Consider the following 15,844-nt stretch of genomic DNA (forward strand, 5'->3'; position numbering starts at 1 on the left):
CTTTAGTAAATCACCACCTTCAGTAATGTAAGAGAGTGTTTTCCTGTGGCTTCATAAATAACAAATCTAAACCACACTCTGCTTCTGTGAAAGGATCATGCAGGGTTTGGTTTTTAATGAGGATTAAGCTGGTATTTGCCCTTTTAGCACAAAATGGAAACCATCAAGTAATACATAACATACTAATCCTGGGTAACTAGCAGCATCTGATTTGTTGCTTACTTGAGCTGTACCTGTGGTTATTGTCGAAAAAAATGGCATTTATTTGTATTTGGTTTGAAAATAGCAGACTTTCATGCAGTGTTGTTCTGAAAGTCTAGAATTTTTGTAGGAGAAACTGTAGTGGTGCTTCTTTACCTTGGAGGAACAGCTACGATTTTAGCCTTTGTCTTTTAATACATTACTATGTAAAGAGAGATGACTTCAGATCTAAATTTTACTTTCTTCTGCTCATCTCCCAATTTTATTGTCCCACTAAAAGGCCTTGTAGCATTGTTGTTTAGTGTTGCTGTTCTGCGTTTATGTAACCAAAAGAGCCTCCTAGCACTCTGAATTTGTATTTCTTTAGTCATTCAAATTGCTTCTCAGCTCGGAACGTGTACCAATACTAACATTAATGCTTTTTTCTCAATACAGAATTGGAGTGTTACTGCCAGCTATGTACAAAAGACAACTTTACATGTATGACAGATGGAGTATGTTTTGCCTCAGTAACACGAACTGCAGACAAAATAATGCGCAACAGTATGTGTATAGCAGAAATTGATCTGATTCCCCGAGACAGGCCATTTGTTTGCTCCCCCTCCACCAGAGATGGAGTCCATACTGTGTCTCATTGCTGTAATACGCCTCTCTGCAATAAAGTAGAACTTCCAATTCCAACACCAGGTAAGGGATTTGGGATTTTTGCTTTTTTGTTTGTTTGATTTTTTTAAATTTTTTCAAACAAAATTCTGTAAGAGTGGAAGTGTAGGTAAACTTGAAGGCCTAAAGTACACCTTAGATTCGGTAAAGACAATTTCATGATATTTGAGCAAGAGTTGTTATCTTCTGGATACGGATGTTAGGGACAGTTTTGAAGACTTAAATAAAAAGTGTAAATAAGCACATTGCTTTTGTCCTTTTTAGTACTTTGATTCTGAAAAAAGTTACTGTGCAAAAGTTTTAACAAATGCATTAAAATAATTGGAATATTACCGTGGGATACTATAACTTTAGTAGAAAAAAATGGAAATTAATGGCTTTTATAATTTTCTTTTATTTTAACTTTCAGGCCCTACTCCAGAAAAACCAGCTTCTAACCTAGGACCTGTGGAACTGGCTGCTGTCATTGCTGGACCTGTCTGTTTTGTCTGCATTTCACTGATGTTGATTCTATACCTTTGTCATAATCGTACTGTAATTCATCATCGTGTGCCAAGCGAAGAAGACCCTTCATTGGATCGTCCCTTTATATCAGAAGGAACCACTTTAAAGGATTTAATTTATGATATGACAACTTCAGGTTCTGGGTCAGGTAATGTGACACTTCTAGTAGTAATTACTTTGTGCTTAAGAGCCTTGTAAGGCATTCAGTTTTTTTAATATTGTCAAATCTACTTAAACTTCTAATTAACTGGAGAAAATGCTAGAAAAGCAACTTCCTGTACATTCAGTCAACATCTGATTTGTGTAAGTTATATAATTCAGGGAATATCGCAGTCATCTATCGTAAATGTTTTGTGTTCTGTAAGGCTGTCACTTAGCTTTTTTGTTCTGTACAGCCTATCTACACAACCATTTTCTGTGGTTTTTGGATAATTTTATGAAGGGTATTTTTTAGCTTTAAATTGAAAACAAAAATTGTAGCTATTGGTGTATGAAGAATATTCTGAGTTAATATTTTAGCCAGTTCTTTCCTTACAGAAGATATTTTTCAATTACAAATAGCATTTCTCTATATAGAATGGATGCAGTATGCAGACCATGTCTGATGAATGTCTGTCCCTTTATTTTGCGGTTTTTTGTTTTAATTCTGACTTGAAGAGGTGTTGCTCTGGGAAGATGAAGCATTAGTCTGTTCACTGCATAGCGTTTCAGCTATTATAACTCTGACCATTAATTGCCTACAGGATTATGGTGGTCTCTGACATGAAACTGTAGTTTAATTAGTGTTGTTAGGGGATGATATGCCAGGTAAATCATTGCATAAATTAATGGATCTTTGGTCCATGTTAGGGAGAAGGACAGCAGTTTGTGTACTGCAACCTTTTACCAACTTTCTACTATATAAAATTTATGTAACTTAATACTGAAATATTTCCTACTACTTTCAAACCTATGTGTTGAAACAACGATGCCCTTTCAGAACATTTCTACAAAGAAAGACTCCGATTCTCAATTGCTGCATCTTTTTTTTCCTCAGAACTGGAAAAAAATTAAACAACAAAACCCAAGTATCTAGGTTGTTTTTCTTTTCCAAGGACAGTAACTGGTACAACTGTTTAGAGTCCATTGCTTTGTCAACTAAAATTATTGTAACTTTGTGAACATGTTTAAAATCTAGATCAAAAGCTCATTTTAGTAATATCTTTTCTAAAGAAGGTGGGTTTGTGCTAGGTGTGTAGGTCATTATGTTTCATCTGAGGAAGCTTTTGTGTGTTCAATAAGATTTGATCCTGTTAAGGGTAAGTTGTTTTCTGGTTAGAACTGAAGTTTTAGTAATTTGTGTTCATATCAATTTTCTCATTTACTTTCAGAAGTAGCTAAGTCAGATAATGAAAGTGGTTAATAGAACTTCCAATATATTGGGCTAGAGCTTGATAAATGCAAATGCTGGACTTAGGTCTCCAGTTTTGTTTGTTCTAGGAAGGATAGGCAGTAGTCAGAGATATAGATAATATGGAGGAGACAGATTTACATATTGTGGAATCCAGAAAGATGTGATATATATAATTGTTACACTATTAGAAGTGTGACACTCTTACTTAATGTCTGCAGATCTAGACTTTTCCTAAGGAAGGCTGAAAACAATTTCTAATTAAAATTCAAACTTAGTTGTTAATTGGTCTTTTCATTCATTATCAGGAATAATCCTCTGTTTTTTCTTTTGGCCTTCTTACCTGTGGTGATTCTGAACCTCTCTTTTTGTTTGAGAACTCTAGAAGTACTCCTTCAGAATAAGCTCTTGGAAAGCAGAGAATCCAAGTTAGAAGAAACTTATGATTATTCCTCTGGAGCACACGGCTAGAAACTACTGACCCTTCCCTTGCCTATGTGCAAATTACTCTTTAAGTAAAAGGAGCATGCTAGGGAATTGCTAAGCTTTCGCAGATGAATTCAGGGCACTCAGGCTGGTCTAGACTCCCAGAGCATCTGACCTACTATGGTATTTGAGCATTGGCTACTGGTGAATGCATCCAAGGGGCAAAACCAGCAAATGTGGTTGAATTTGACTTATCCCTAAGGGAGCCTCTTCACTAATTTGCTTTTATGCTTGAAAGGCTGTAAAACCAGGCTGAATGTTTCCTTAAAAGGAATCTTTTAACTTCAGCTGCAGTGAGTTCCATGTTATTGAGCTGTTTGTAAGACCAGTATTAGCCTTATTTAGTGTTCTCTACTTCACTTTGATTATGACAGTGAAATAGAAGAGGCTTCAGGTACTTGCCCACAATGCTAACAAACAGTACAGAAAGTATTTTCAATCAATTGTGTCACTTTGCCTCAGAATTAGTCAATCAATTACTATACAAATTCATAGTGCCCTAGTACTTGAATTGATAACTTTTCTGTGTCCTGAAGTATGCCTACAGCATCTGAATCTCATTTAAATGTGTATTTTAATCCAGACTTTGGGTATAGCACATTTAAAGTTGAGAAGACTGTATCTTTATGGAATAAACTGGGGGTAGAGAAAAGGGTCTCCAAAGGGAGAAGAGTCAGAACTGCTAGTTAAAACAGTGCTTAGCCCTGTCAGAAACTGAACTGTCTGAAAGGGACGGTGTTGGGACAAGAGGTTGCCAAAACGCAATGGAAATGTACAAAACAGGCAAAATAAGGACCCAAGAGGCACAGCTAAGGAAGTGTTTTGTTTGGTGATGCAAAAGCCATGTTCTACTCTTAAATTCATGCTGAGAGACCAGAAGAGCTCATAGTAAAATAAAAAGGATTCTACCAATTTTGTTAATTCAGTATTCTCTGATGAGAAGTGCATAAAAGAGAGAAATAATCAGAGCTCTAAAAATGAGCTTCCTATTCAGACCAAAAGGGAGGAGGATTCACTTGCTGCAATGATGAAGAGTAAGCTGCTATTAATTATTCGGTCTTGACTTAACATTAGTGTTGCCATCCTGTTCCATGACAAACAAGACCTGAAATAAGGAGATACTCCATGAAAGGCATTAATGAAACATCTGAAATAGACCCTTCTGGCAAAGCTACAGCTTCTAAGAGAAGGATTTGAAAGCCTCTTGGAGCTGAGAATGATTTTCAGATCATGATGCAGATCTCTAAATATCAACTACATATTGTATAGACAGATGGGGACGCCCATCTGTTACTGTCTTAACTCACAAATGACGAAGTCACTTAGTTACAAGGGAGTAGGAAGAATTGCCTACAACAAGGAGAAGCTCTGGATAGTATTGGTAGGTGACTTCCAGCAGGAACTTAAGCTATTTAGAAATCTAAAGGGTCACAGAAATCAATGCAAAGTTGAGTCAGCTGAAGTGAATATAAAACTCCTTAAAAACTATTTTGCAATTCATACAAACTTGAAGGGAATAAGATTTTTCACAGTTCATGGAATGTTGTTTTTTTTATTACTCATCAGAGGAAGTCTTATGTGTAGAGACTTATGAATAAGAGCAAAATTCTAGCTGCTACTTTTGTTGGCTAGCTGTAGTGCTCTGGAATTTACTTCCTCAATTATCCAATTTAGTTACAAACTCCTTATGCATTAGAAAGTCACTAAACTATATCAGAGTGCGCTTAATATATGAAAAAGAAAATTAACTTTCTTTTTTTGTTAGATTTCTAGAAGGATTGAGGATACTGTATGATATAAGAAAATTATGATGAAGGTTTCAGGAATAAGTCAGGTGGCCATGGTGTCGAGGATGACCTAAATACAAGGTGTCAGACACTGAGCTGCTGTTTAATTTAATATAGGCTCAAATTTTCTTGTTCTCCTGCTTAGCAAACTGGCTATCATCTTTCTTCATGCACAGTTAAAAGGAGGTGTATCCAAGAGCATGGAGTACAGTTGTGCCCAATGTGTATGTGAAAGGCTGAGGCTGTAGCTGTCCCCTGTGAGATGCTTTTCAGGCAGTCTGGTTTACAGTACAGCAGTTGCTCAAGTTCCTGGTGATATAGAACTGTGTGTCTTCTATAGCAAAATGAGAAAATTGCTCAGTTCCAACAGAAAGTCTGTAATGAATTGCTATGAATGCAAGATAAATATGTATTCCAGTCTTCTAGAAGAAGCAGTAGTAAGGGAAAGATTAGTTTCAGACATACAGAAGCAAGTTGGATCTTGTAAATATTGTAAAAATAAATATAGGAGTAAGTGGATAGATCACAGTAAGGTTTTTATCCTACAGTGACATGTTACTGTGCTGAATGGGAGTTTGTAATGTTAAATTGAAATGCATTCTGTCTAGGTTTAGAGGTTAGTATATGTTTAGCTGATATCCTTGGACATATATGTTAAATAAGAAGAGATGTCTATAGAAGGTGCAGCAAGTTGAAAGCAGTGCATCTGAAAGTGGGAATATACAGACAGTTTTCTGATACAACTCTATGACCTATCACCCATTTCAGGTACACAAAATCAGCTTGTACTTGACATACGCCTGTAGATTTTGCAGTAGTGCATAAATTCCAAGGAAGAAACTTTCTCTGGCCAATCAAGTAAAATTTTACATTATCAGGGTTCAGTTTGGTCCTGTGGTTGTTTTCGTCTGGCCTCTTATGCATTTCAAAAGTCTGTCCATAAGGAATGAAGGTTAGGCTTTTCAGAAGAGCTTCTATAGTTTGGGCATGCAGCACAATTCACCTGAAGACTATTACAGCAAAAGTTTTAACTTTCTCAATAGACATTATCACAACACCTGACAATGATTAAATTGCTGGTACAGTGTACATTTTTTTTCCTTCCTGTCTTCATGTAGGTATGTGGTCAGCATAGACCATGCAGAGAATTCATGTAGGTCTAGAATTTTTGAGGAGCTGTTCTGAACACTGCAGTGTTTTAATTTGCTCTACTCAGACTGAGAAACAAGTGTGGCAATGCTTCCAACCAGATCTGATGTTCTTCTAGTGCTGCTGTTAGCAAAGACTGTCCAAAGGTGGACAAGAATTAATTATCTGAGCTATTAGTTGGGATTTGTTTTCTATAACATAAGGAAATGCAGGTGTTCTGTCAGATATTGGAGCAGCAATTGTGGAATAAAAGATTACTTTGTAAAGTGTTTGGTTAAAGTGAAATAATCCTATACCAAAAGAGCTTATCATAAGCAGATAACCTGGCTGATGTTTTCATCCTGCAGTGTGGTATCAGTGTGGAATCCAGTGACAAGACCTGCGGTTACAACAGGAAAGATTTAAAATAAACAAAAAATCCAGCCTGGTTGAGGGATGCCAGTGCTGCTTGTTGTATAAAATTACAGAAGTGTACTGAAGAGGTACTCTGTGCTGAAAGCATGTAAATGTTCCAAAGCTATAAAACCTTGATGAATCTAAACATTTTTCTCTATTGTAATTACAGTGAGATGCAGAAGAATGGCCTGTAAGTCAGGAAGCTTGCATTACAAGGATGTTTTCATATTTTACAGTGACTTGGGATTACTAAGATGCTATTGGCACACCAAAATCTAAATGAGTGTGGATTTTCAGCTGTTGGTGTTGCTGATAAGTGTGGTTTAACTAACTTAGAAATGGACTATATAGTGATAAGCCAAGTAAATTAACCAGTAGCAGAAGTGCTTTTAAATTACTTTGCCAGCAGAGTTATGGGCAGATCCTTGTTCCAAAAATAAAGAAAAAAACACACTTTCATCACTAACAAGCAACCCCAAAAAACCCCTAAACCTGGTCCTGACTGCCTCATCATTGCTTCTTTTCTGCATTTAAATAAAACTTTATGGCTCAGCAAGTGACAGCATTCCCAACTGAAAGGAAGTTTGTGTTGTGCTTTTGACAACTATAGAAGTAGTTTGTAGCATAATCTCCATGAGTACTTACTTGTTAGCTGGCCTTTTAAGGGTGAAGGCAGAATCTTACCTATGTGCTTGCTAGCAGTCCTCAACAAGCAGTTAGAATGAACATACTCTCTAAGATTTTAAGAGAAATACCCTAATAGAAATAAGGTCTCATATTCAGTGTGTGGGATAAGTACTAATTCTGTAGAGTCATATTTAAAGCAAATGTAAAATCTTTTTTTTAGGTTTACCTTTACTTGTGCAAAGAACAATCGCAAGAACTATAGTACTTCAAGAAAGCATTGGTAAGGGTCGCTTTGGAGAAGTCTGGCGGGGGAAATGGAGAGGAGAAGAGGTTGCTGTGAAGATCTTCTCTTCAAGAGAGGAACGGTCATGGTTTCGAGAAGCAGAAATTTATCAGACAGTTATGCTACGCCATGAAAACATTCTTGGATTTATAGCTGCAGACAACAAAGGTTGGTGACACTATGAATTTGTTTTGCTGATTCTGCATCTGGTCAGAATAAGCAGTGCATGAAGGAAAAAAATGTGAGGATCCATTTAATAGTAACAAAAAATAGTTTTGTTACTGCAGGAGTTCAGGGTTTGGCACATTTTTCATAGGTTTAATGAAGGAAAAAGTACATTGTCTCTTTTTTCAGAAGAATATGCTTTGTTTAAATTTGTTTAAAATGCTTTGGTATCAAAAAGGGGATGCCTTATCATGTGAGCCCACACATCTGCTGAATACTTGTACCTCATAGCCTAATAATATAGATGTGTGGGACTGAAAGAGATCATGTCTCATCCTGTTGTCCTCATATAAAGTAGGAGGTAGAAGATTTATTCTTAAGGCTGAGTTATGAGATGTTATTCTTTTAGACATCCAACTAGAAAATCTATTGCAAAAATGGAATTATTTGTTTCTAGTAGTAAAAAACTATACCTGCTTCCTGAAGCTCTCCTGATAAGCCTTTAATCATCCAGTTAGAGGAACCATTTTTTCAACTTTGATTTGCTGTGATTTTTGGACAGATTAAAGTTTCTTGGATTTTCCTGCAATTCCAGTAAAGAGCCAAGAATCTGACAAAACCAAGTTTTGGGTTTCTTTCATTAAGGGGAGCTAAAATATTAAGATGCTGTTTCATTCAGTTATTTTCATCTGAAATTGCATGTTTCACCACAAATGGCATTTGACTTCTTTGTGGAGAAAGCATTAACAGAAAATTCTGTTACATTAGGGAGGAGTCAATAATTCACACACATGCTGGATTTTTAAAAGGCTCTCAGTTTTGTGGGAAATTCCTAAATGGTTTTAGTGAGGGTCAAGTATATGTGTAAAGTTCTTTTTAATTACCATTAGATGAATTTCAAGTTTCTATATAAATCTGTAGAATAGGAAGAGAATCCAAGAGATTGTGCAGAGCGCTTCTCCAGGAAAGGGTTGTGTAAGTTAACTTGCTCCTAACAGATGTTTGTGCAACTTCTTATCCTCCAAGAGCTTGCAGATCAACACAATACCAGGCAACTTTTTCCTGCAGCTTACTATGCTTACCATGAGAAACTGTCTTATTTTCATGCCTATAATTGTATTTGGTATTACCAGCACCTGCAAGAGTTGGAGTTTGCTCTGATTGGCCTAGGGGAGTGAGTATCTGGAGCCTGGGTTTAAAATTAGATCAGCTGCATTAAAGCCATAAATGAAGAGCTATCTCTGCAGAAGCTTTAGCTTCTATTTCTCATTTAAAAGCATAAAGGATATATTGCAATACCTTAGATGTAACTTTTCACAAAATCCTCTGTAAGTATACCAGTGTCTCATTTTGCCTGAAACCTCCAGGTAGTTTGTCCCAAAAATACATTTGACTGCTGTGAAGAGGAGGTATGAGAAAGGTTTCCTAAATGGGTGGGTTTTTTAGATAATTTCTTGCTTGCTGGTTTGTGTTGCAGATGCTATAGCATTTGACTTGGTCATCTTTAGTTTCCTCATAATGTGATATGAATTTTTTTTCTGTTAATATGCTTTATGTACAAAGAAGAAATCCTTAACTGATAGGTCATGTCACTGTTTGAGGTTTTGGGCCTTCAGAGTAAGGCTCTTGTACTTTAATGAGAACTGGTTGGTATCTGGTTTTTGAAAAGTAGATAAAAAATGTGTTTTGAAAATGCCACTATTCTTGACTGTGTTTTCTAACAGTATTGCTGTCTGAGCAGATGCAGAAATCTGTGTTGTTGTTTTTAACCCATCAGTGCAGAATTAATTCATAGTATTTCCTTCTGCATTCTCTCAGTGAGGAAATATGTACACACAATTTGCTCCCTGGACTAAGAATTCAGTTCTGAATATTGAAGGAGGTTAAAACTTCAACTCTTGTTTAGAATACTTCAGGCCACCTGTATCCCGTTAAATGAGAGAACATAGAGGGACCGTTATGGGGATAGCTCTCCCAGTTTAGCAGGTGCACCATCATGGTACTCCAAAAGGAGAAGGTGTATCACAGCATGGCTTCAGAGAACAATGGCTTAAGAACACCTAAGTGTTGCAGTGGCTTAAGGAACAGTCCTCCATTGTAGATGCTGATGCTAACTGATGAATGTTCATGTGGTGCCAGGTGCAAGATTATGTATTCGTTCACAGCAGCAATGTCTGTGGAGAGTTTGCATCCATTTCTCTGTGGGGCTGACTTTTGAATGTATTCAGGAGTTACTACAGTCTGGCTGGAATGCACAAAGTCATTAGACTGCAAGAATCTGTGTGTCTGAGGTACTGCAAAGATGACTGCCGGGATACAGGAGTACTAGTAGTTTTAAAATTAGCAAAGGACTAGTAAAAGAGCTGTAGAACCAAGGCATGCTTCAGTTCTTGCTGCTGCTGAAGGCATTAATAAGGTCTTTCCTCTTACCTCAACTACAGTTTTTCACAACTGCTGAGGAACATCTGGCTGTCTGTTTAGTGTAAAATTGGTGGAAGGGGTTCCTTTGGGTAGGAGGGTGTGTTTGGATTAGAGCTTGTGACTGAACTGCTGTTTTCACTCCTTTTTCTACTACACTCTTTAGACTGTCCATGTGCCTTAATGGCACATTCTTCTTTTCTGCTTCCCCAGACCTGCATCATGTTCAGAAGGCTACAGGAGCTGGTCCAATCTGTCTGCTTCCCATCCTGTAATTCACTGGGAAATAAGCGCTACAGTTAATGCAGCTTGAGGGCTGAGAAGCAATGAATGGTTTTAACTGCAGTTGTGATCTGCCTGACAACTTCTGTGTTCTGGGTAGCTCTTTGCATAGCAAGTGTGTGCTAACTTCCAAATTCTGCTGGGTCAGGGAAGTTACTTTCAGGGCCATGTGTTGTCTTGTTTTGTGCCATCTAAACACACAGTTTTTGTGCATGGTCTTTTGTATTGTTTTTTCTAACCCAGTTACTTCAAGGTAAAGTATCAGGGACTACTTAACTGTACTATTCTAGTAGCAAAAGAGTAGCGTCAGCAACCACAGTTTGTCACAGACATCTCTTTGTGAAAAATCTTTGCTTTAAGATTTTTCCTTCTGAGAAGCTGTGGCCTCAGAAACAAACGTAAACAATAGGTTATCTGTTGCTGTGGAATGCAACAGTTCCATCTGGATTGGCCCATCTTCGATGTTTTTAATTAATGGCCAATCCAGAGGCCGAGAGAGCGGCTTTTGTTATCATTCTATTTTTTTCCTATTCTTAGCTTAGCAGCTTCTGGAAATCTTTCCTTCTATTTCTTTTTAGTATAGTTATAATGTAATATACATATCATAAAATAATAAATCAAGCCTTCTGAACATGGAGTCAACGTTCTCGTCTCTTCCCCAATTCAAGAACCCTTGTGACCACTGTCACAACAGTTCACAGTACTAAAGGTTTCTCTGCATTAGCTGACTGTAATCTTAACTGTCTGTAGGCAGATTAAAATAAGATGAAGTCTTGCACTGCACACTTCCAGATAACTTTATGCACTAAAATACCTTGACTTCTCCATTCCTTCCCCTTAACTGAAAGCACACTCCCCAGTATGATAGTTTGGTTCAGTCAGAACACCTTTCATGGTAAGTAGATGCCCAAAAGTGATGTTTAACAATATGCTGCAAAGAAATGAGCAGAATTCCTGACTCTTGAGAAGTAATATTTCAGACATTTATTCTTTTTGAAGCTCTGGCCTTACCCTGAGGAGAGGGAATCTGCACAGCTCAAGTGCTTTTCATCATTGAGTCAGATGACTGTGTCAACACGATAGAGTCAAGCTGTTATGCTAACAAGACACCAGTCATGCTCTAGTCACTGACAAAAGTGCTATCTCCCTGAATATCTCCTTTTTAAGAGACTTCTAGTGGGAGATCCCATCTGAATCTGATTTTTTCACTGCTTTTTCCTGGGTTTTTTTTCTAATATTACATTATCGATGTGCCAAAAAAGGCTAAATATCTGCTTTGAAACACTTAGCTACATAACACCACAGAAAACATTTTTGTTTCGCTAGTGTTGATGTGGAAAAAAAAACATTTTTCACTTAAGTGATTCCAGTCAATTGAATTTTAATTGAAACTTGATTATATGTTTGATATAGCAATTGTATAAATTCCTTTCTTCATGAGTCAGCTCTACTAAGATGGATTTTGCTTGAACATTAGTAATGTTTTTCCCAAACTGTAATCAGTCTCCTGACAACAAATCTGAAAGCTTCTTTTCTCAGAATTTCAATGTTTATTTGGAGTTTAAAATTAAAATCTTTTACTTCTGAGTGTCCTTGGTGGTATAAAATACTTTCAGGTGTCCTGAAATAGCTGAAATAACCATAATTAATCTTAGATATGTTTCCAATAACACATGTAAATTTTTTATAAATTTTGAATATTCTGAAATTATTTGAGATTCTTGATCATTGTGAGTTCATAAAATAAGTTAGATTGCCTAGTCATGGAAAGCTGGGCTACTGTATGTAATTACTATTGAGTGTAATCACTTTTTCCTACCTGATAATGCAAATCCTGTGATTGAAAGCTTCATGGCAGATGCTGTTTACTGTGCAGCTAAAAATACTCAGGTATTTTACAGGTCAGGTCAATTATTACTTGGTAATAATCAACTACTGTCAACAGAATAAGAAGACTTAAGTTTATTGTAACATGTTCTGCTTAGAGTGCTAAACAAATGTATGGCTTGTCAAATATAGCAAGGCAAGGCAAACATAGTAGGTCCCTTCTGATAGCTGGACACTGGACCTATTGCTGCATTGCAGCTTGCCTGTAATTATTTATATAATTGATTTTGATGTAGCACTGTCCCTTCTTAAAATCTGGTTGAAGGGTCACAAATATGGCACATAATAGGAAAGAATCATGATTCTTCTCAGACTGGATGGTAAGCCCAGTTTATATTTCTTCTTTGGAAGGAAGTTAGAGCTTGAATATTAAAACTTGCAGGTAATACATAAGATAAAGCTGAATAGAAGAGTCTGTAGCCAGCAGCATATTCCCCTTTTAGGAGGAAATGTAGTGTTAAGGGGGGAGGAGCTTTATGCAAAGGCGCTATAGTCTTGAATCAAAGCTGTGATAATTCTTCAGAAACTGACATCTTTTATAGAGCTTTTTAAACACAATAGGTCTGGTAGACTAAATAAATTAGTTTTATTTCCCTCCTTACAGCTAGGTGGCTAGTACAGACACCTGCTGAGGTATCCCACTCCTAAGAAACAGGAGAAGAAATAAAATACAGGACTAAGTAATGAATGTGTATGATGTTAATGCCCAGGAGAGGATTATTTCAGGCAATGTAGGGTCATAACTGATGAAGCAGTAGAATAAAACTGAGTGAAGAAAATATTCTCACATGATAAGGTTAGTTTACTTGGAACTTCTGTGTGACAGTGGTCACTGGGGTTGTCAGGTGAGGGAAGAGATGAGAATGTTGACTCCATGTTCAGAAGGCTTGATTTATTATTTTATGATATATATATTACATTATAACTATACTAAAAAGAAAAGAAGAAAAGGTTTCCTCAGAAGGCTAAGCTAAGAATAGAAAAGAAAGAATGATAACAAAAGCAGCTCTCTCAGACTCTGTTCGAGATAGCTCGGTCCTTGATTGGCCATTAATTAAAAACATCCAAGATGGGCCAATCCAGATGGACCTGTTGCATTCCACGGCAGCAGATACCCATTGTTTACATCTTGTTGCTGAAACTTCTCAGTTTCAGCAGGAAAAATCCTAAGAAAGGATTTTCACAAAGAGATGTCTGCAACACTTCTGCAGCTCTTTGTGTATTTAAGAGCATCTTTTCTGTGCCTGTGAACTCATACCTGTTTCTAATGGTTCTCTAAGGCTAGTTTAGTGAAGCCAATACTCTTGGATTGATTCCTCAGAGACCACAGTTCTCTTAGGAAAAAGTCACATTTAGTACTATGCTGAGTTCTATGAGTTTGTGCTTGGATATTGCCAAGTAGCAAGAGATGCAGCAGTTCTAACTAAAAAATAACTTAAGATTTTATTTTCTTTTTAATCTTTAATTTCCGTGTTCCTTTTTAAAAAACAGCACTTAGGCATCCCCAAAGACTCTTCCTGCAGCAGTAGTGCACTTTACCATTCTTGTACAGGTTGGAGTATGTGACTGATTTTTTTTTTTTTAACCTGTTTAAACAACTTCATTGAGACTATTCTGTAAATGTGGCAAGCCAGAGTTCTCTTTCCATTATGGGAATTGTTTGAATGTATTTTTCTTACCCTGAAGTATTTGGAGGCTTTTTAATTTTGGTGGATTTTTTTTTATTTTTATATTTTATTTTTAGATCTTTTTAATGGCGTCACTGACTTCCCTAAAAACATCCAAATAAAAGGGATGTTTGCAAGTTTTCCCACCCCCACCAAAGTGTTAAGTTAAAGATAAGCACAAGTGTTTCTATAAAGGTAGTTTCTGTCAATCTTTAGAGCAGGCATTTTGTACTTCTGGCTTTTCTAGACAAGACTGTTCTTTAGAAAGTAAATTTTTTTCAGTATGCTTGCAATAGGAAATCGGTTCTGAACTTTTTTCCCTTTTTCATGTTCTTCATATTCTTGAGCAATCTTTAGGGACTATCACATAATGAGACATCTTTTTGATTTGTGCTGAGTGCTCTCACTTGTTCTGAGAGAATAGGGGCTATATAATTCAAGCTAGGAGTCCGACAGATGTCTTTTATGGGATAACTGCTCTTCTAAAGAGATGAAAGATTCTTCTGTAAAACTAGCCAGCTATAAAAACACTTTCAAGTCTGCCACAGGAGAGGTGATTTTATAACACAACAAAATTGGGAAACCTATTCTGTGGCAGGATTGTTCTTTCCTAGGTATATTTCTACTTCTTAGGTAAAAAATACTTTTGCTCCCATCTTGATTTGAATTCCTTTGACAGTCTTCTTTCTGTGGCTTAAACTTTAAGGTATTTTGTGTCACTGCTTTAGTAATGTGAACCATTAAGTTCTTATATGTCATTTGTATGCCTTGAGATAGCTACAAATGTATTGTGGCCCATCTTGTTTGTCATAGTTAATCAAAAGTCAAAACAAACTGATTTCCTCGGCGTTTTTTGCTTTCTTTACCTTTGTGCCTCCTGGAAACCTCAATTTTGGCCAGCAATTTAGAGGTCATTGGAGGTGGGATTTAACTTTGTGTCTGATTGCTGCTTGTAAGCTTCTACTCCAGGAGGAAAAATCCACTGTGGGAATTGTCTCCCAAGCTGATAGGTTATGGGAAGACTGAAGGAATCAGGGAGCAAAGTTTGAAACACTTTTTTTTTTTATGATTAGCCTGGACAATATTGTGCTAGACTGATAGTGATGGGATTCGTCTTGGATGATGCATTCAGCACTGTTCTGTGTCCCACTCTAGTAGGAAACCTAGGGAAAGGCAAGGCCTGGCTAATATCCTGAACAGTTCACCCTGAATATACACCTCAGAATTACAGTGACATCAGTTTTCTATGGTTTGTGTTTTAATTTAAATACAAGAATACTCACTAAGCTTTTCAAAAACAAGACTAATAGTAAGAGTCTAATTTACAGAGTTTACTTGCAGACCATAATTTGTACTTCGTAAGTGTTGTATAGAAGTGGAACATATTGTTTATTTGTCATATATGTGTGTGTATGTGTGGTATTCATGCCAGTTTTATTTTGCAGACAATGGTACATGGACTCAGCTGTGGTTAGTGTCAGACTATCATGAGCATGGATCACTCTTTGATTACCTGAACAGGTACACAGTAACAGTGGAAGGAATGATAAAATTAGCTTTGTCCACTGCCAGTGGTCTTGCTCATCTGCACATGGAAATTGTTGGCACACAAGGTAATCTTACAACTCTTCTGCTTGTCATGTGGATAATGCTAGTTGGTTTTTTGGTTGCTTTTTAATGACACATAAGTAACTCGTTCTACTCTGTGATGATTTCCAAATTCACAGAACTTCTTAATTTGAAAGGCTTTTTGCCTTCTTTTCTCTGGTATTGTGATGTAACAATCCTTCCTACAAAATACCTGTTAAAAGGCACCAAGAAATGGTGCATGTAGCATCTTCTTAACTTTGAGTTGAGACAATGTTTGAGTAGGATGTGTGTGCAATAAATACTTGCAGGAAGAGGGAAAGGAGCAAGTGGGGTGTAATACAGTAAACAT

General features: G+C 36.8%; 1 protein-coding gene across 1 annotated transcript in view; it reads left to right on the forward strand.

Annotated features, from left to right (window-relative positions):
- The first annotated feature begins 486 nt into the window (after positions 1 to 486).
- TGFBR1 (transforming growth factor beta receptor 1) overlaps positions 487 to 15,844 on the forward strand; it is a 28,301-nt gene continuing 12,943 nt past the window's right edge. Inside the window, exons 1-4 of the mRNA XM_014306995.2 lie at positions 487 to 888; positions 1,274 to 1,516; positions 7,424 to 7,654; positions 15,351 to 15,518. Coding sequence (XP_014162470.1) covers positions 684 to 888; positions 1,274 to 1,516; positions 7,424 to 7,654; positions 15,351 to 15,518 — 847 coding nt within the window. The 5' untranslated portion in view covers positions 487 to 683. The remainder of the gene's footprint in view (positions 889 to 1,273; positions 1,517 to 7,423; positions 7,655 to 15,350; positions 15,519 to 15,844) is intronic.

Source organism: Geospiza fortis, unplaced genomic scaffold, assembly GCF_000277835.1.
Source record: "Geospiza fortis unplaced genomic scaffold, GeoFor_1.0 scaffold104, whole genome shotgun sequence".
Taxonomy (NCBI): domain Eukaryota; kingdom Metazoa; phylum Chordata; class Aves; order Passeriformes; family Thraupidae; genus Geospiza; species Geospiza fortis.